This window comes from Ceratotherium simum, chromosome 3 (genome assembly GCF_057802395.1).
Source record: "Ceratotherium simum simum isolate JZ-2026a chromosome 3, ASM5780239v1, whole genome shotgun sequence".
Lineage (NCBI taxonomy): Eukaryota > Metazoa > Chordata > Mammalia > Perissodactyla > Rhinocerotidae > Ceratotherium > Ceratotherium simum.
The window spans coordinates 47,429,613-47,450,826 of NC_141902.1; the positions used below are offsets into that span (position 1 = coordinate 47,429,613).

The 21,214-nt window shown below is 38.2% G+C and overlaps 1 protein-coding gene across 4 annotated transcripts in view; it reads left to right on the forward strand.

Annotated features, from left to right (window-relative positions):
* Positions 1-21,214, forward strand: part of MAPK6 (mitogen-activated protein kinase 6) — a 36,283-nt gene that overhangs the window by 1,040 nt on the left and 14,029 nt on the right. For 3 of the 4 annotated variants that reach the window (XM_004421591.3, XM_014780722.2, XM_087427296.1), the window contains exons 2-3: positions 17,252-18,441; positions 19,607-19,751. In XM_004421591.3, coding sequence (XP_004421648.1) covers positions 17,887-18,441; positions 19,607-19,751 — 700 coding nt within the window. In that variant the 5' untranslated portion in view covers positions 17,252-17,886. Of the gene's footprint in view, positions 1-15,382; positions 15,402-17,251; positions 18,442-19,606; positions 19,752-21,214 lie in introns of those variants that run through there. The other variant, XM_087427303.1, reaches the window with a different exon arrangement.

The window sequence follows — 21,214 nt, forward strand, 5'->3', positions numbered from 1 at the left end:
GTTATGTGGAGGCTCTGTGAGGCCGGATCTCTTCTATTCCTTTCCTGTTTTATTTTTTCTTTTGCTTGCTCGTTGGAAAAGGTCCAGTGAAGGGAACTGGTGAGTTGGAATTAGAAGCCTACTGCGTTTGCAGCAAAATTCATGTTCTTTCCTTCAATGCAAAAAATGCCCTGAAGTCAGGCTCAGTATTAACTTTTTTACGGATACAAGATGGTTTGTCAAGGAAAAAAATTAACAGGGAATAAAATGGAGCGCAAACAGCTTTAGAGTAATTTTATGATGGCTTGGTTCTTCTAGTCTTGTTATTTTTTAAAGTTCTGATCGGACGTACCCTCTCTTTTCAGCGTTGGGAAACTGAGATGGAAAGAGTAATCTGACTAGAAGAATGTAGGGTCCAAATAGGATCTAGCCCTGAAAGGGAAGTGCCTCTAGAGTTTCTTCTTAGAAATGTCAGATTTTAAGATCTGGGAAAAAAATTGAATTGGGTGGAGGAAACTTGACATGTCTTTAATGAGTAGTTGTTCAAACATGATTATGAATAGCTTGCTGTGTGCTGAAGAGTGTAATGTCCTTTCACGTATATATGTTACATCGCTTAATAAGAATTGCTTTGTGAAACGTGTAAAACTGCTTATGGATCCTAAATTCAGTAATTGCAGTCATCTAGGAAATATGCCAGATTTGAGCAGGACATGTTTTATCACCTAAATATTACTATTCAGAAAAAACCTCTGGGAAATGGAGAATTGTTTATCAAAACTTTATATATGAACATATTTTGGAGATCAGTTATTTGCAGAAGAGGATTAAAAGAAGTGTCTGGGTACTTTCTGTGATTAAGAAAGAACCTAGAGAACATTGATTTGAAGATCAGTTAATTTTGCAATAGAAAAAGCACATGTTCTCATGACAGGTATTAGCATTGAAAGTATTGCATTGTTTTGCATAAGTTCATTTAAACATCGTGAGAATTCATAACTGACAAAATAGTCAGGTTTGCTGACTCAGGGTAGGTTGCTGAAGAGAGGATGGGGTCGGGTAGGAGGAAGCTTAGAAGTGCTGCAAGTTTTGAGTTGGATGATGACTCATCCTGCCCACGGACTGCTACGTGGCCCTTTTTTTTATACACTGTATTTTTTTAAATGATAGGCTAAAATGTTTCTGTCCACATTATAATTCTGTCTCAAGAGGAACCACAGTCTCTCTAAAAGAGCAATGGCTTCTTAGAGTGCATTTTAAAAGGATATCATATATCCTACAGGTGGAATTTTTGTAACATTTGTTGAGCGGAAAGATAAAATTATTAGTTACCGGTTAGTTGCTGCAATTAAATGTTTGATACTAATAGTTCTTTGGTTATTATTGAGAGAGACTTGTTACAGATTATTTATGAAGGACAAATAGTACTTTTATAATGCGGGTAGAAATTAATCTTATGTTCTCATTGGTCATGTAAAAGTGATCCTTATAATATCTAGAAATTAGTTTAAATAATTGTTGTAAAGGGGCAGAAATATTTGATCAGATATAGCTGTGAACATGAGCGTTTCACTCTGATGGAATTATACATAGTGCTTTCTCCTGATCTTTATGAATTTTCTGTTTTAATAAAGATAACTGGAAATGGGTGTTGTTATAGGCACGGTTTTTCAGCAGTCTTTTTTTAAGATAAGCTGAATGTACAGTTCCAAATTTAGGACTTACATTGAAATTTGGTAATAAGATAACTGACTTAAAAAAGCCACCGTTTAACAGGTTGGTTTAAGATAAGACTGAGAAAAAAAAGATTGAGAATAGCAGTTTGTTTTAAAAGTGAGAAGAAAAGAAAAAACTCCCCATTCCCTAATTTTTCTTTGTATGCTCTTTATCTTCCCAAAGTGATTCCTTTGAAGAATTTTGTGGGCAGTAAAGTGTATTGTTACTGTGAATTAAATCTTTGGAGAGATTTTGGAAGAGCACTGCATAATTTATATAGAAGAACTTTAATAAAGTTTAATTCAAACTTTAAAATATATTTACTACTAAAGAAAATATAAAAATACAAATATAAAAACTATTGTAGATTTTCAAAGCATCCTGTCACTTAGAAGTTGAATGTGTATTTTCAGTGTTTTTTTTTTCTTTAAGAATATAGGTAATTAGCTGTCATTCGTAATTTGGAATTTATAAACCAGCTGGGTGTCTTAGTCTGTTTCCTTTCTGTGAGGTATTGCCTTATGAAACGGTGAGCCTCACCACCGCTATCCAGTTCTTTGTTCGCATTGCCCACTAGAACCAGGTGTTACTCTAGGGCCCCTGTTAAAATAGAAAGATGCCTCAAAAGTACATTGTGTGTGACGTTGTTGGCTGCCCCCATCAGCTCCTTCAGCCAGTTTTGTGGGCTGTTACACTACACTACACTACAGCCTGCTAGTGGCATCGGGATTTTGGTCAATTTTATTGCTCAGAGCCCCGACTGAGACTTTACAGAAGCAACAATAATGTTATTGTAGTTAATGGCTTTTTTCAGGGAGTTGCTTTTCACGTGGAGCTGATGCTTTTAAGGTAACAGTGGTGTGGGCTGCGGCCAGCATTGGTTTCCTCCATGAACTGCATATTTGGAAAATATAGAGTGCCCCTCTGATAGTTTTTAAAAGGTTTGTCTTTCGTACGTGTCAGTCTTTTAAATCCATTTCCGAAAAGTTGTACAGAGAGTGAATGCTTATATAGCAGATCACATTTTCCCATTAATTTTCATTTAAATTGGATATGTCTTTTCATGGAAAAAAAAATGGTACTGCAAAAATTGTTAGAATCCTGGCATTTACTGCAGGGAAGAGTCTGTCTCTGCAGAGCGTGTGAAATCTCTGTGCATTTAATTCTGTACAACCATAAACTATAAAATGTTAGTGTTTACAGAGGGGTCAGGGAAATTATCTTGCCCCGGGTACATCATTTGACTAAGCTAAGGAAACCGAGGCCTAGAGAGATCTGAGACCATGGTACTCAAAGTGTGATTTCTGGACCAGCAGTATTAGCATCACTGGGGAATTGGTTAGAAGTGCAGAATCTCCACCCCATCTCAAGACCTACTGAATTAGAATCTACATTTTAACAAGATGCTCAGGTGATTCAAATGCACATTTATTTCTAGAAGCATTGCTAAGTGATATATACATAGTTGCTCATCTGGTTAGTGACTGATTTGGAAAATGCACATCGTCCTAGTTGCTCTTTCCATTGGCCCTCCTGAAAAAAATCAGAAGGAAAATTGAGGATCTAATCACTGCCAGTAGAACTTTCTGTGATGATGGAAGTGTTCTATTTTCTGCTGTCCAATAGGTAGCCACTAGCTACATGTGACTGTTGAGCACTGGACAGGTGGCTAGTGCACCTGAGGAACTGAATTTTTAATTTTATTTAATTTTAATTAATTTATATTTAAATAGCTGCATGTAGCTAGTGGCTACCATGTTGGACAGCACACATCTAGATGATCTTTGCCCACACTAAATTTAAAATAATCTAAGCTGTAATTTAATAACTAATTAGGCTCAGTTTAATAATTTCTCTCTTCATTTACAAATTGGTAGTTCTCTAGCTACCTACTTTTCTAATATGCCCAGATATTATTTTAGTAGTTATTATAAAGCAGCCAATTTTCTCATTGATACTCCTGTGTTCAATAAAGTAGGCAATCTAAGTTGCAAGAATGTACATTTTCCCGTTTGTCTCAATAAAGATATTTTCACTTGGATTAAAAAAAATTAAAAACAGCATTAAATAAGTGTTCCTTAATTATCTTGTGGATAGCAGTGAGGGGATAGTTTTTGTCTCTGGCCTAGTACCTCCAGGCTTGTTGGCACTTGTTGATAGTTGCAGGATTGATCTGCCATTTGTTATGTTATTTCCAGGTGCAGAAACATTGAGTGGTTTTTAACTTCTCACTTTATGCAGTGGGAAAATTCTAATCCTAGAGTAAGTCAGACTGGCCTGTGTCCAAATCTTGATATTTATTCTATGTGTGATTTCAGTGAAGTTGCTTTACCTCTCGGAACATCAGTGCTCTTGTTTGTAAAATGAGACTTAAAAGGTAGTACTTCTGAGTAACAGAAATAATTTGTCACTTAGAAAATGCCTGACACTTCATAGATACTCAGTATATATGAAAATCCTTCCCTCCCCCTCCTGTTTAGCTTTTATAGCCTTCTGTAATTTAGTCTGAGGCTTAAGATTCCCACCAGGCTTAAGACATACTCTGATTTTAAGTCTTGTTGGTTCCCACCAGTTATAACTTCATGCCTTGCTTCATTCATGTTGTATCCCTTGTAGATTCCTCCACTTGTGCTCTGGATTCCTTCTCTTGACTTCGTAAAGGACTCGTCTCTTGCCTGCATCATGAATTTTTCCCTTTCTATTGGGTCATCTCTATTAGTATACAAATGTGCTCTAGAGCTATACTCTCTAATATGGTAGCCACTAGTCACATGTTGCTATTTAAATAAAAATTAATTTTTTAAAAATTCAGTTCCTTGGGTTGGCCCCGTGGCATAGCGGTTAAGTGCACGTGCTCCGCTGCTGGCGACCCGGGTTCAGATCCCAGGCACGCGCTGACACACCGCTTGTCAGGCCGTCCTGTGGCGGCGTCCCATATAAAGTGGAGGAAGATAGGCACAGATGTTAGCCCAGGGCCAGTCTTCCTCAGCAAAAAGAGGAGGATTGGCAGATGTTAGCTCAGGGCTGATCCTCCTCACAAAAAAAAAAAAAAAAAATTCAGTTCCTCACTCACGCTAGCCACATTTCAGTTGTTCAGTAGCCATGTGTAGCTGTTGGCTACCATATTGGACAGTGCAGATATAGAAATCTCTTATAAACCCTCTCCTGATTCCACATTCTTCTCCTCTAGCCACTGCCTCATTTTTCTGAGCCTCTTTCAAGTAGATTTTCAAGCGTTGTCTTTGTATGCTCTCCCCACTTTCCTTTGCTCTTCAGCCTACTCCAGACTGGCTTCTGTTAGCATCTCACTCACATTGCTCCAGTCAAGGTTACCTGTGACTTCCACTTACCAAATCCACCTTACAGGATCTTATAGTAGCATTCATTATAGTTGACCACTGTTTTCTGCCTGTTCATCTGCTTCTCTTAGCTTATGAGACACACATTCTTGTTTTTCCCCTACCTCACACCTCTTCGTACTTTTTCACAGGCTTCTCTCCTCTACCTGCCGCTAGGTATTGACGTATCCCCGAGTTTAATCTTGGGCTTTTTTCACCCCTCTCTTTCTAAATTCTTTCCGCAGGTGGTCTCATTCAACTTACTGTTGTAAATACTATCTACATGTGGATGACTCTCAAATTTATATTTCTGGTTTAGACTTCTCGCCCAGGCTCCAGACACGTTCTTCAGCCGCCTGCTTGTTATTACCACTCAGTTATCTAAATAGACATTGTCTAAATAGACTTAAAGTGTCCAAAAAGAACTCTTTCTCCCATGTTGTTCTTCTTGCATCTGTCCCTTATCCCCCACATCTAATCCATCACCAAGTTCTCCTGGTCTCCTATTTTACATGTTCATTTCTGCCAGACCAGTCTCAGCCACCATCATCTCAGCCGGCCTACTGAAATAGCTTTTAACTTGTCTCTGCTTTTATTCGACCATCTTCTTCCATCCATTCTCTTTCCAGTAGCCAGAATCATCTTTTTAAGATGTAAATGAAACCATGCCAATTGTCTGCTTAAAATCCTTCAATAGCTTTCCTTTGCTCTTAGTTATGAAATTCAAAATCCTGCCTTCTGCGTCCTTTCTACCTCTCCAACCTTATCTCTACATCAGTCTCCACTCCCTTTGCTCAGGATACTGTGGCTACACTGGCATCTTTTCTTTTCCTCCAAGATACCAGTTCTGTCCTGCTTTAGATTGCATTTGCTGTGTCCTCTGTTTGGAATGCTCTTCTCCCATCTCTGAGCAATGCTAGTACCTTCTTATCAAACAGGTTCAGCTCCTTAGATGGCCAATTTCCACCCAATCATAGCACTTGGCCAAATCTGAAGTTCTGTTATTAGTTTACTTGTTTGTTAGTCTTTCCTCCCTAGAATGTAAACTCTCTGGAAGCAGAAGAACCTTAACTGTCTTATTCTCCACTGTATCAACGAACAATGCCTAGTACATGCCACGTGCCCAGTAAATTTTTGTGGACTGTGTAACATGTTTGTTTGATTCCTTTGGACTTCTAAAGGGAAAAAGTATGTTAAAGATTGCATTGTCATCAATGTAACATGTGATTCTGGCCTGGGTCCTTTAGCTCTCAAGTATACTGTTGGTACAATTGCAGAAAGTTATATGGGATCTGAGTATTAGATAGTAGTACTGTACTAGTGTTAATTTCCTGATTCTGATTATTATATTTTGGTTATGCAGAAAAATGTCCTGTCTGTAGGAAATACACTCTACTCTCGAAGGCTTGGGGGGATGTGTACTGTACTTGTCAATAAAAAATTACATTATTATTTGAGAGAAGATCATGGGCTTTGGTTTATAAACCTGAAGTTCAGGTCCTGGCTCTCTCACTGATGTGTGATCTTGAATGCATTATTTAAATTCTCCGAAGATCTTAAGACCCATTTTGCAATGTTGTTAGGAGGATTTAGTGTAAGAGTATATGCCCAGAACAATGTTTCACACATAATACGTTCTTAATCAAGCTTGCTGTTGTTCCTTATAGTCTCTTAAAATTCAAATATTAAAAAAATTCTATTCTCATGTTCAGTGCTATGAATTTCTTTATAATATAAACAAATACTTTTTTTCATTAGTTGCTTTTATAATAGTTGATAATATGGGATAAATATGTACCAAATATGTTATTTATATTCTCAAATTAGAACTTTTGGGCCATATTCCATAATATAATTTTTTAATATCTTAAAATTGTATACTTTTAAAGCAGAAAGTAGAGCTTTCAATTAAAGTGTGTATATTTATCTTGGTTAACATGCTTAATTTCCATTTCCTTTGGAATTGTCAATGAATCTGTGTTACTTAAATGTTAATGTATTAGTTTGTATTATTATGATGTAAAAGTACACAAAAACTGCTTGGCAAAATAAGACATTACTTACAATTGGTGATTTATTTAGTTTCCTTCCCTTTTCTCCCCATTGATGGGCATTTTATTAAGTAAACATAATGACCAAAAAGGGAGGAGGTGTTTAAAGATTGGCTGTGAGCCTTTCATTAGTTATCACAGTCTATTTTAAATGATATAAACGACTTCACCACTACTCTGAACCTTACAATTGCATGAGTCAGTTTACCCCCTTCCAGCACACTGTGCTCTTATTGTCTTATATTTTACTTATACATGTGCTATAAACCCCGCCGTACATTGTTATTATTTTTGCTTTAAACAATCAGTAGTCTCTTAAAGACATTTAAACATGTGGGTAGGTTTTTTTTAAAGAAAAGACTTTTTCTATTTTCCAGTTATTTACTCTTTCTGGGGATTTTGTTCCTTTCTGCAGATCTGGGGTTCCATTTGGTGCCATTTCCTTCAGCCTGAAGAACTTTTAGCATTGCTTATAGTGAAAGTCTACTGGAGACAAAGTCTTTCTGCTTTTGTCTCTTTGAAAATATCTTTATTTCATCTTCATTTTTGAGATATATTTCCCTAGATATAGAATTCTAAATTGATAGCTTCTTTTTTCTTTTGGCACTTGAAAGATGATGTTCTATTGTCTTCTGGCTGTCCTTGTTTCTAGTAATAAATCAGCTGTCATTCCTATTGTTCTTCTCTGCTATATGCTTTTTCTCTTTTCCCTGGTTGCTTTTGAATTGCTCTTTTTTTTTTCTTCCCCATTTTCAATAGTTTGACTGTGATGTGCCTAGGTATGGCTTTCTTTGTATTTATCCTGCTTGCAGGTCATTGAGCTTTTGGGTCTGTAAGTTGGTGTCTTTTATCAGTTTTGGAAAGTTTTTGTCCATTATCTCTTCTTATACTGTTACTCCATCAGCTTTCAGAACCTTGGGGCTCTCTGCTTTTCAGCCTAGCTACCAGCTTTTTGGACTGCTGGGACATTTTCTTTGCTTTCCAGTATCACCTCAAGTTTTCTTTACCTCATGTTTTTGCCCTGTTTCTTTGCCTTAGGAAGAATATCTGCGTTACACTGGAATGCCTTGAAGGGATTTATGTCATGCTTCCTATCTTGTCCCCCACCTTCAGAGGGCAGCTGTCTTGGGCACAGTGGGTAACTACTGTCACTCATATGCTTTATGATTTTCTCTCTCAACTTTCCTGTCTTGTCCTCAGACTTTTGCACTCAGTGAATACCCATGGGAAAGAGTTGGCAGGTGGGGCTTGTAACTGGGCCTCCTCCAAATTCTACTCTGTTATCTGAATCCACATGCAGCCATTAAAAGTTGGTTATAAATTTGGCTAGTTTCTTCTTAATCCTGTCAGTGGAAAATTCCTTGTTCTTCTGCTACTTTGCCAGGAATGAGAATAGCCATGGTTTCTCTCTTATGAAGGGCTTTACATTTTCTGGAATTTAATTTATTTAGATTTCTTTGCATCCTTAGCTTTCTGTGGTTTTTTTTTTTTGTTTTTTTTTTTTTGCTTCAGAAGATTCACCCTAAGCTAAACATCTGTGCCCATCTTCCTCTATTTTACACATGGGATGCCGCCACAGCATGGCTTGATGAGCAGTGCGTAAGTCTGCGCCCGGGATCCAAACCTGCAAACCCTGGGCTGCCGAAGCAGAGCACGTGAACTTAACCACTAAGCCACCAGGCCAGCCCCTGATGGTTTTTTTTAAAACTATGATTTTATAGCTTATCCTGCTTGTCATGGTTCATAGGGTGAGAGTAATGATGTCTTGCAGCTTTCTGCATTCTAATCAGCAGTGGAAATCCTGAACCTTTCATTAAAATTATAAAATTTTAGAGCTAGAAGAGACCATAAAAATCATGTAGTTTAGCTACATCTTTTTCCTGATGAGGAACTGAGACTAGAAATGTGGAATGCTTTGATTGCACACGTAAGTTAGTCACAGATCCATGACTAGACGTCAGATCTTTTTAACTCATGTTCTTTCTTAATATGGGCTTAGTGAAATCAGACAGGAATTTTTCAATAGTGCCAAACTCCAGTGTGAATCTGATAGGAAACTTACACTATTTTTTATCTTGCAAGCTTTGTTCAGGTCTGGAGAAAATGAAAAACAAAAGAGAAAGGATATTCTAGAAAAGTTACATGCCATTCTGAATAACTTTTTAAAAATTGGACTCTCCAACCAAGCACTTAGTTCTTTCCATTTGGTGAGAGTACAGAAATGTTTTGTATAGCCTTGCATAATGTGGCCTTCTTCACCCTCACCAGGGTTAGCCCAAAATGACAGCAGTTATATTTGATGTGCAGTCTGGAAAGCTGTGGTGCTAGATGCCGTATACCCTGCTATGATGGGCTGAAGAGTAGTAAAATCAGAGTGATGTCAAGGTCTTGCATATCTTCATGATACCTACTTGGTATTACATGAACTGGTAGGCCTTTTTACGGAATCCTGCTTGTCTGGTTTGTAGGACACCATCTCAGTGGCACAGTCCCTCCCCACTACCTCAACAAAACAAAGGAGGAGCTATAACAAAGCTGAAGTGTTTTTGTTTCTTCAGTCTGAGTGGGTTGAAGTCACCTGCTTTCTTTATTTGTTGGCAGACCTGTGTGTTCACCATAGGGTGAGGTTCCTGGGGGAATGCCTGGAAAGGAAAGTACCATATCTAGGAGTTGTCACTAATATTCCCCAGGGTAGGTCAGATTGTGATCAGATTCTTTTTTTTATTTTTTTGTGAGGAAGATTAGCCCTGAGCTAACATCCATGCCAATCCTCCTCTTTTTGCTGAGGAAGACTGGCCCTGAGCTAACATCCTGCCGATCTTCCTCCACTTATGTGGGACGCCGCCACAGCATGGCCTGAGAAGCAGTGTATCGGTGCGTGCCCAGGATCCGAACCCCGGGCCACCAGCAACGGAGCGCATGCACTTAACCACTACGCCACAGGGCTGGCCCAGAATGTGATCACATTCTAAAAATTGAGGGTAGAACTTGTCCTCTCCAACACTTCCTATTATCAAGTAGTATGTGCTATTTACATTAATTCATTCAGTACAGTTTTTAAGGTGCCTACTAAGTACTAGGTACTATGCTCAGAAAATGTCAGTAAAGCTACTTATTCTCAAATCTTTTATTTTAAAATAGAGCTACAACAAAGGGGAGGTGAATGGTGCCCTGGAAAATGTAGAGTAGAGGATCTGAAGAATAGACATCAGATTAGATTAGATTGGGGGAGCATGGCAAAAGACAAGGGAAGGAGAAGGCTATCAGAAAAGAGAGGCATGTTAGTGGGACAGGGAGGAGTCTACTATAATGCTCTAGGAGTTTGCGCTCCAGGAGGTCAGGTTTTTATGTTTTTGTTTTTTTTTTAACTGTTTTGACCCCTGCTATACCTTAATGCCTAAAATAATGCCTGGCATGTGGTAAGCACTCAGTAAGGTTTTGTCGAATAAAAATGTAATGGATGAATAGAAGAATTGAAGCTGTTTTAGTCAAAGCTGTGTAACACATTGGTTCTCTCTGCTTCGGGGACCATGTGGGGATTGCATTTCCCCAGTCTCTTGAAGTAGGTGTGACTATGTGACCTGCTTTGGTCAAGAAAATGTGAGTAGATGTAAAGTATATCATTAGTGGATGGAAACTTTAGGCACCAGTGAGATATTCCCACATCCTCTTTCCCTCTGGCACATTGAGTGGCGATACTAGCTACTTCGACAGCTTGGATGACAGCTGTATTGGACTTTTTGTTGCATGAGCAAGACTTAAAACAAATTTGGTCACTGAGATTGGGGGTTATTTGTTACTGTAACATTATCTAACCTATCCTGACTGCTACAGAAATTTATATCAATTTTCATCTGGTTGGAATCCTCGGATGTCCAAAGATACTTGAAGAAGGAGGCTGCCCACATGTCTCCTGCTTATATATTTGCTCCAGTGTTTCCTTAATATTGGTTGGGAGAGGAGTCTTAGAAATGAGGGCTCAGGCAGGAGGAAGATAGGAGAGGGGATGAAGGGTTATTATAATTATTTAAAAATTTCCAACCATAAATTTGTAGAAGGCATTGTGTTTATTTAATGTTCAATAAACAGCAATTTCGAACACATTTCCCCCATTCTGGGCATACCACCATAATAAGTGCTTGGGAACAAAAACCAGTGAAGTAAAAGACTGTGCTGGGCTTTCAAACATCACAGACTTTTGGAATTGGAAGGGCTTTAGACTTTCTTTGACTAGTTTATCTGATCTGTGAAGTTCCAATATTCCAATATGAATACCCTAGAGTAAATAGCAACTAGAGATGAGCATCAAAATAAACATAATGGCATTTATTTTATAATGGCTTTTTAAATGGTGAAAGGCAAGTGAAAATCCCTAATGTTAAAAAGTATTTAGGCCAAAGATCAGACAATTTAAGAACAGAAGTTGGGAGTAGAAGAGGAGTTTTTTAAAAATCGAATACTTGTTAAAAGCTATGTGATCATCTGCCTTTGACTTTGAAAGTTTGTCTCTGTAGCTAACTGATAAGCAAAGCCTGTTAAGCTTTGGTGTTTTCGTTTTAATGTCCTCCCTCCCACCCCAGGTTCCTAAAATCATTCACTGAGACTAGTTTGCACCATGGGTCTCCTTGAGGTCCTCCCCAGGGATCCTGAGAGGGGTCCCTGATAACTCTTAAAGCTACCCTACATTAGGAGCAAGGGCTTCATCAAGAATGCCTGTGAGCAAGCAATTAAGCTGTAGCCTTTGGCCTTCTCTGCCCTAGAAGCTTAGTAGCTTTGATGAGAGCTTGAGACCTGATCTTAGGGAAGGGTGAATTTGCTATAACAACACCTCTCTGTGCCAGGGTTAGGAGACAGTCCTAGGTGAATATAAGTAGAGCTTAACCTTTCCCTTCTCTCCAGAAGCAGCTGGGTTTTGGCTGAGGAGATGTGAGGCTGGCTGGATTCCAGGTAACTCAAATTACTCACTTGACCCTGGAGAAGAGCAAAATAGGCAAGAGCCGTTGGGAAGGTGGGAGGGGGAGAGCTGTCAGTGAGTGGGATCAGGCCAGATGACCCATGTCAGCATTTAACCCGAGAAGCAGCAGAGTGGAAGATGGAAGAGAAAACCAGAAAAGTAACCTTTATGTTTAAGGCCCTCACCTCAAACTTGCTTTGCACATCCAGACTCCCTTTCTGACACAGGCCCAAGTTGTTCCTGGATAAGAAGGGAAAGAAAATCCAGTTTCTGAAGGATGGGGAGATGGGGCAGAGTGAAGTTATTCTACTTTCTTTCTTTCACGTTTTATAACTTTACTTTGTATACTTAGTCTTGACTCAGAGTACTAGTATCTCTCTTGGCACTGGGGTAGCCTAAGTGGCAGAATGCAGGAGGTCATTTAGGGAAGAAGAAGTACTTGAGGAGACAGTTGTGGCTGATGCAGTTTCAGAGAACTGTCTTATAAACGCAGGAAGCTCCTACCCAGCCTGGGCTACATAGAGAGCTTTTACTTCTGTATTATGGTGGATCACTGAGAGAAGACCAGAGGTAGAGCATAAAACCAACTTCATTCTTACAAGTCGTTCTCTGCACTTCATTTTATTCACCAAATTATAGTTAAAAATAAAACAACATTGACCCAGCTAATTAAACCTTAATTAATGATCCGTCTCCAAGCAACACAGTATTAGCACCGAGGTCAGTAGGAATGGGTAATGTTTGGAGGCAGAAAAATTGGAAGGATGCTGGAAAAGCTCATTTTAAGTTACTCTCCCATCTTAGTTCTCCTTTTTCTCTCTTGAAGTGTATGGAAAGTGCAAAAGGAATATGGATCTTTCCTGAGTCTAAACCTTGAACTTTGCTTTTATGAAGTTCAACATGAAAGATGGTAGAGAAAAGGATATAAATGAGGCATTTCAAGAGGTCGTTGATATGGATGTAGGATGCTCTGACCAGTAGTCTGCTGGTCCAGTTGAGTTGTACCTGTATGCTTTAGTCAGGCAAAGGAGTTCCATGATTGATGTGAAAGATGGAGGTGGCCGGAGAGATCAGGATTTGGACTGTAACTGCCATAAGGGTCAAAGTGGTAAGGAGGAAGCTGTTTTCATGGTCACTAATAGTGAGCATGGGAGGCCTCTGCCTTTTTATGGCTTACAGAAGCACACATCCTGACCTCCCTAATTAGGGCAGATCACCCAGTGTGTAGGCTCTCATTGCGTCTTCTGCCGTTCCTTGATACCACTTGTCCCCTTTGCATCCCCCTTTTTCTTTCTCATTGTTAGTTTATTATTGTTTGTCTCCAACCATACTCTGAACTCCATGAGTGCAGGGCTCAAGTGTGTTTTTACTCACCGTTTTATCCCCAGTGCCTAGTACATTGACAGGTACATAATATATAATTAGCAAATACTTGCTGAATGGAGCATGACTGAATTGGAAACATTTACTGGATCCACTTTATCATGCAGAGGTATAACATTACCTCTAACTTCCTGAGTAAGGTGGGCTTACTTTCCAAGCTTCAGGATGAAAACATGCTCCAATAGCTTTTGGTCTAATGGATATTGAATGACTGAAGAATACTACTCACAGAGCAAGGAGGCAGATCACTGGGCAAGTACTGCTATTGTAAATAATGGATTCTTATTTCTCCAAGTTTTTTATTGGTGCAATCCTCACTGTCTAGTGGAATTAGTTTTGTTGATAAATATTACCTTCTCTCTTTAGAATGGTCTTGCGTTTCTGGACAGTCAATTCCAGACTATATAGTCATAACTGAATCTACAGTGAGGACTCTGCAGTTCTCAACCTAGGTACAAGTTCCTACCTTCCTCAAGATGAATTTTTACCCGCTCTCTACCCCTATAAGTGCTGCCAGTCACTGAGGTTTCTGAAAAGGCGTTCTCATCCTTGTAGTTGTTTCTGGTCTGTGATGCTTCTTGGTCTCGCTAAAATTTAAAGGGAGCAGATGTGGGTGGAGGTCTTGAGTAGAGATTTCTCATTCTCATGGCTCTCTAATAATCTGGCTGCAATTCCTACTACAGTGCTATTCTGTCGGGTAATAGTGGTGTCATTTTTGGCAAAGCATTATGTGTGCTTGACTATGATCACTCTATTAGTGAACTAGAAGCTTAAGAGAGTACTTAGAGATTTTGCTGTTCTCATGTTAAGTCTATAGAGCTGACTTCAAAATGTACATTTATCAAAAACTTGAAATTTGACTGAGCTTTAAGGAATTGTCTACGTTGGGGCAAGAAGGTAGGTGTGAGCAAACATTCTATTTCAGGTAGAGACTAGAAATGTAAAATTTCAGAAATACTGGAGCCTTTGAAAAATACTGTTTTTCTAGGATATTTGGTAGGGAACCAGAAGTATCAAGATGTATATAAATAGAAAAAAGTGGGTGGGAGGAAGACATAGTATTAATTAGAGCCCTTTAAAAATCTGAATTTTTTTTTTTTTTTGTGAGGAAGATCAGCCTTGAGCTAACATCCATGCTAATCCTCTTCTTTTTGCTGAGGAAGACCGGTTCTGAGCTAACATCTATTGCCAATCCTCCTCCTTTTATTTTTTCTCCCCAAAGCCCCAGTAGATAGTTGTATGTCATAGTTGCACATCCTTCTAGTTGCTGTATGTGGGACGCGGCCTCAGCATGGCCAGAGAAGCAGTGCGTCAGTGCGCGCCTGGGATCCAAACCCGGGCTGCCAGTAGCAGAGCGCGCGCACTTAACTGCTAAGCCACGGGGCCGGCCCCTGAAATTTTTTTAATTCAAAAGTTTATTTGCAGTCTTTAATTTAGCTTTTAAGTGTTTTACTACAGATAGACTGATAAGCTATAGAATTATTAGGAGTCTTTTTTTTTTCTTATTTCTGAGAAGCAGACAAAAGCTTGCAAACAGAAGAAACCATCTCTGTTATAGCAAAACAAAGCAAGCTATGATGCTGTTAATGTCCTTCACAATATTAAGCAGATACAAGAAGTGCTCATATTTTTAAAAAGAACTCAGGGATAGTAAATATCAATTTTTATTAAATAAAGCTGTTGCCATAGGGATCATTTATCTACTTAGTCTCTGAGTTATTAGTATCATCAGTTTCTCTTTCTTTCACATATTATTTTTAATGTTTGTGGATTTGATAAAATTGAAGATTTTCTCAGGTCGAGGCAAGCGCTGTTACCTTACTATATTTTTCAGAATCTTATATTTCCACGTGTGAAGTATGGAGGAATATGAAGCAGACAGGAAATAAAGGCAGATTCCCTATTGTACAGCATCTTCACCATTGTGAAACAACTGATGGCTTTGAGAGTCCTGGCGGTTCTCTTAAGCCACATTTGAAGGTGATTGAAAGTTGTCACATCTTCAAGTTCAGAGTGGGCTGCCTTATTTGATACACTGGCACAGTTTCTCGTTGCCTTTAAATGATTGGCCCTTTGAATAAAGGAGTATTGCATCTGTCTCACTTCAACCCCTTCAGACCCATTCAGAAAATAACACTGTTTATACACCTATACCAGCTTTTAGATCAAAAGTCAGCAACAGGAAGCCTTTCCATTTAAGCATTAGGCTGTAATATTTGCTTATAGGTGTATACATTTAAATGAGCTACTACATTGGTCTCCTAGTTGTTTTTCAGACATGAGATGCACACTTGCTCTCAGTGGCTTTCAGGTGCTAGCCCTTCTATCTGGAGTAGTTACTCCTACACAGCATTGCTAAGGCCCATTCACTCCCTTGCTTCCTCTTTAGAGAGAGAGGCATCCCCTGACCACCCTCCCTGTCCCCTCTCTTTTATTTTTTCCACACCTCTTATTGCCATCTGACATCTGTGTGTTTTGCCTTTTTGTTGGCCTGTCTTCCCCCACTATAATATGAGCTCTTCATGTACATACCACCCGGCTCTGTAAGATTCTAATAATTTGTCATACTTTGGTTTTTTCAAAAGAAATAACATATTAAAGATATAGTTGAGGCATACTGTGTAACCCATCCTGATCCTAATCCCTTCCCTCTTTCCTCAAGGTAATTATTGTCATGAATTTCTTATTTATCAATTTCATATTTTTTTAATACTTTTGCTACATATGTGGGCACCCTTAAAATAGTATTATTTTGCTTGTTTATGAAGTCATAGGTATGTTATTTATTTATTCATTTATGTATTTATTTATGCCAAATTGCTCTTTGACGTTCTTTTATTAAACTCCCAGCAATGTTGTATGGAAGTTCCTGTTTTTCCACATTCCTCCTCAGACTTGATAACAGACTCTTAAATGATATTCCAATCTGAAATGTTATCTTCTTGAGGTAATTCGATTTTTCTGATTATCAGTGAAGTTAAACACCTTTTCATAGGTTTATTCACTATTCAAATTCACTCTTTTGTAAATTGTAGAGTGTGCTCTGTAAATTTCTTATTTGTACTGTTATATTTTTGTTCATTGGGTATTGATAGGCATAGTTAATAAGTAAATGTGTTCTTTAACGAACTGACACATCACAGGCTTATTATGTCTTCTTTTAAAGAAATGTTGCTAATGTTTTACCCCTCAAAAAATGCTAAAGAATTCTGGGGGCTGGCCCGGTGGCGTAGTGGTTGGGTTCACGCGCTCTGCTTCGATGGCCCGGGATTTGCAGGTTCAGATCCCAGGCGCAGGCCTGCACGCCGCTTATCAGGCCATGCTGTGGCAGGCATCCCACATATAAAGTAGAGGAAGATGGGCATGGATTTAGCCCAGGGCCAATCTTCCTCAACAAAAAGAGGAGGATTGGCAACAGATGTTAGCTCAGGGCTAATCTTTCTCACCAAAAACAATCTAAAGAATTCTGTAAAGATATTATGAACCTTCCTTCCTTCGCTTCTTGGCGTTTAAGAAATCATACAACCTAATGGACCTAAATATTATAAAGGATCTAGTGTGGTGGGATCTGGAGTCTGAATCAACATGTGAATTGCTTACAACATGGATAGCTATTTTTAATTGGGGGTAATCTTTCCATTTAGTGACTATAAATAAATGTTTACTACATTAATTTACTACTATTGGTAGTACTGGTAGTACATTTAATGTAGTACTACTACCGGTAGTGGTTTATAGCTAAATACCTAGTTCGTGTCATTTTACAAAGTTGAGGAAAAGAATATTTCCTGTGGTGGTGACTCTTTTCCTTTTTTTTCCTCATCCCCTAGGTTGTATCTGAGTAAGATGGACGGTAGCTTTGATTGTGATTGTGGTGAGCTGGAGCCACCTGATCACTAACAAAAGACATCTTCTGTTAACCAACAGTCGTCAGGGCTTCCTGTTGAAATATATAGCAACAAAGGAAGAAAAGAAGCAAAACGGAAATAGTGCTTACCAGCACCTTAGAACGATGCTGCTCAGGACCAGTCCAACACTGAATGTATCTGCACTGTGAGGAGAATGTTCATAGAAGCCTGTTGTGTGCATATTTATTCACATTTTTGTTAAATGTTAAATTGTTTAGCACCGTAAATCTGAGTGCATAGTATGTCATTTCATTCCGTTTGAGTTCCTTGAGTGTTTTCTTTAAATGTCTGCAGAGTTGCTGCCCCTTTCTTGAACTATGAGTACTGCAATCTTTTTAATTCTCAACATGAGTAGAGCTTTTTGAGCTTTACATCTAAGGGGAACTCAACGGGCCTGGTTGGCGTATGCAATGAACATCAAGAAACCATCTTACTGTAGAAGCAAAATTATTTTTGTTCTCCCTTTTTGAAAGATCTTTCCTTTTGATGTCAGTTTTCCTCCTTGTTTACACAAGTTCAATAATTCGAAAGGAAAAGGCAATAGTAGGGGTTTCAAAATGGCAGAGAAATTTGAAAGTCTCATGAACATTCATGGTTTTGATCTGGGCTCTAGGTATATGGACTTAAAACCATTGGGTTGTGGAGGCAATGGCTTGGTTTTTTCTGCTGTAGACAATGACTGTGACAAAAGAGTAGCCATCAAGAAAATTGTCCTTACTGATCCCCAGAGTGTCAAACATGCTCTACGTGAAATCAAAATTATTAGAAGACTTGACCATGATAACATTGTGAAAGTGTTTGAAATTCTTGGTCCCAGTGGAAGCCAGTTAACAGACGATGTGGGCTCTCTTACCGAACTGAACAGTGTTTACATTGTTCAGGAGTACATGGAGACAGACTTGGCTAATGTGCTGGAGCAGGGCCCTTTACTGGAAGAGCATGCCAGGCTTTTCATGTATCAGCTGCTACGTGGGCTCAAATATATTCACTCTGCAAACGTACTGCACAGAGATCTCAAACCAGCTAATCTTTTCATTAATACTGAAGACTTGGTGCTGAAGATAGGTGACTTTGGTCTTGCACGGATCATGGATCCCCATTATTCCCATAAGGTACGTGGAAAGCCAGCTGAGCTAGGCCTTTAAACTGATGTACGTCATCAGGAATAGGTACTTGTATTTCCTTTGTATATTATGGCAGAATTTTTAGTTAATTGTATTAAACTTTACGTTAGTCCTTTTTTTTCTGATACAGATCTATTTTCATTCGCGGTCTCCCTGTATTTGAAATGAAGGTGGAGTGGGATCCTAATTAAATACAAATTCTTAAAAGTGTGTGGTTATTTATTATAACTGAAATTCTCCCTTATTTAAAAGTGGGATATATTCCTATGTGTGGGGCAGAAGTGTGGTCCTGTCTGAAGGTAAGAGGGGATACTGTTTCAACTTTTAGGTCTTCTTTTGTCCCTTTGAGTCTATACTATTCTGTTATGCCTTGTTTAGGCAAACTTAATTTAGTTTGAAATCTAAATTTGCATAAAGATAAAATAGGCAGTAAGAAAAACGAAAAGAATTCATGATAACTTTGCCTTACATAACAACTTGCCTTTGTTCAAGAAGTTAATAATATTTTCTGAGCCGAACCCTGCTTTTTTTAGTTTTCAGATTAAATCATATATGGGACCCTGATATTTAAAATATAAAAGTGGAGCTTCTTTGGTTATAAAGAACCCCTAGGAGCCCCGCTTAGCACATGTCTAAAACAAACAAAAAAATCTTTTCATTCACGTCTATCATCTCACATTAGGTATAACTTAATTTTTAAAAAATTTTAAGAGAAATTGAGTACTAAAATGAAATGGATGACCACATCCTCTTTATAGGTAACAGTGAAGTATTGTGGATAAAACACTAAACTAAGTTACACTGTCTAAAACTGAGTTCTATTTCTGTATTCAACTAAGCTATGTGACCTTAAGCAGATACCTTCATCTATTTGAGAGTTATTGCTCCTGTAAAATGGAGTTAATATTTACTTTCACAATTTCTCAGGGTCGTTTTGAGGATGAAGTAAGGCCATATATGTGTAACTGTTTTTGTTGAACACTTTATAAGGAAATGTAAAGTAGTAAAATTGATTAGGAATGGAATATGTAGTAGAGTCAGGTCTCCTGGGTTGGTTGGTTGGTTTTTTTTAGATCAAGGATTCTTTAATGAATCAAGTTTTATGTACTATCATTCAGTTAAAGTAAAAAAGTATGTTTTTGTTCTTTTTCAGGGTCATCTTTCTGAAGGATTGGTTACTAAATGGTACAGATCTCCACGTCTTTTACTTTCTCCTAATAATTATACTAAAGCCATCGACATGTGGGCTGCAGGCTGCATCTTTGCTGAAATGCTGACTGGTAAAACCCTCTTTGCAGGTTAGAAATTTAAAAATATATGGAAAAAAATTTTCCTTTAGAGAAATAATTTTGTATGTATCTATGAAGCAAGATTTATATAAGATTTAAAATAATTTATTGTGGTCGGGAATATTAAGATGAAAAGATAAAATAGTGGTTTTAATATTTAAAAAATTAATAAAACTTATTCACATATTCACTGAGTTGTTCACTCAAGAAATTTAGTCAGAATTCTAGTGTTCTTTTGTATATATCTTATTTCTTAAACATAATTTCATATTTTGTAGATTCATAATACTGATTGGTAATCTATGTTAAGTGATACCCGAGTTGCCTAGTTCTGTCAGTTTGTCACTTTTTAGCTATCGTTGAAAATCGAATAATTCTTTCTTTGCTTCCCATCATCCCAGTTAACTGAACTGCCATCTCCTGTTGCCTGACTGCTGTGGCCTTTCAGAAACAACCAAACAAGTTATTTTTTGCTGAGTAGTCTGTGAAGTAGTCTAAAGAAGTGTGAGACAGAGAATTTAGTCCAGATGGGAAGAGGTGAATAATCCATGAAAAACATCAAATATCATAAAGCAAAGTATAAGTTAGTATAAAGTTATTTAGTACAGGTCATAAGAGCTGCAAACTTAGAGAGGCTCTATCAGCAACAGCTGGAATGGGAGGCATGAAGGAGTCAAAGGCTTTTTCACTACACAGGAATAATGAAGAATTTTGATAAGGGGGACCAAGAGAGGAAAAGTGGTATCTATTTAAGAGTATCTATAAACATAAAGGCATAAGCCTGGTACATTCATGACTCAGTGAGAAAAGTTTGATGAAAACAAGGTGCCAAATAATAATGAAGATATTTCTGACTAGTTTAGATGGGACCAGAATACTTAGAAAGTAGACAGAGGAGTTTCCATTTAAAAAACTAGGAAAAGGGGCTGGCCTGGTGGTGTAGTGGTTAAGTTCGCGTGCTCTGCTTCAGCTGCCCAGGATTCGTGGGTTCGTGAGCGTGGACCTCCACACCACTCATCAAGCCAGGCTGTGGCAGCGTCCCACATACAAAATAGTGGAAGATTGGCACAGATGTTAGCTCAGGGCCAATCTTCCTCACCAAACAAACAAACAAAACTAGGAAATAGTAAAATACTGAAGATTTTTTAATTAGAGAAGTGGTGTGATGGTGACTTAGGTCTTTTTCTCTCTTTTGACGTTACTTTTTTTCTTCTCTAACCAGTCTTAGAGGGGACTTCCCACCACTCCCAGATTGTGCTAAGAGCAAAAGGAAGGGAATGGAGCAGGGTGTGCTTGCAAAAGAAAGATTAGGGTACATAGGAGAGCATTGTTGAAGAAAAGATGGTATGTGTAAATACCCTTAAATTTTTTTTAATGCCAATACTTCTTGTAACACTCAGCTTACATAACATTAGGCAAGCCTTTGTAATTTTTTCCCTAAATTTATCAGAAAGTTCTTCTATGATGTATGA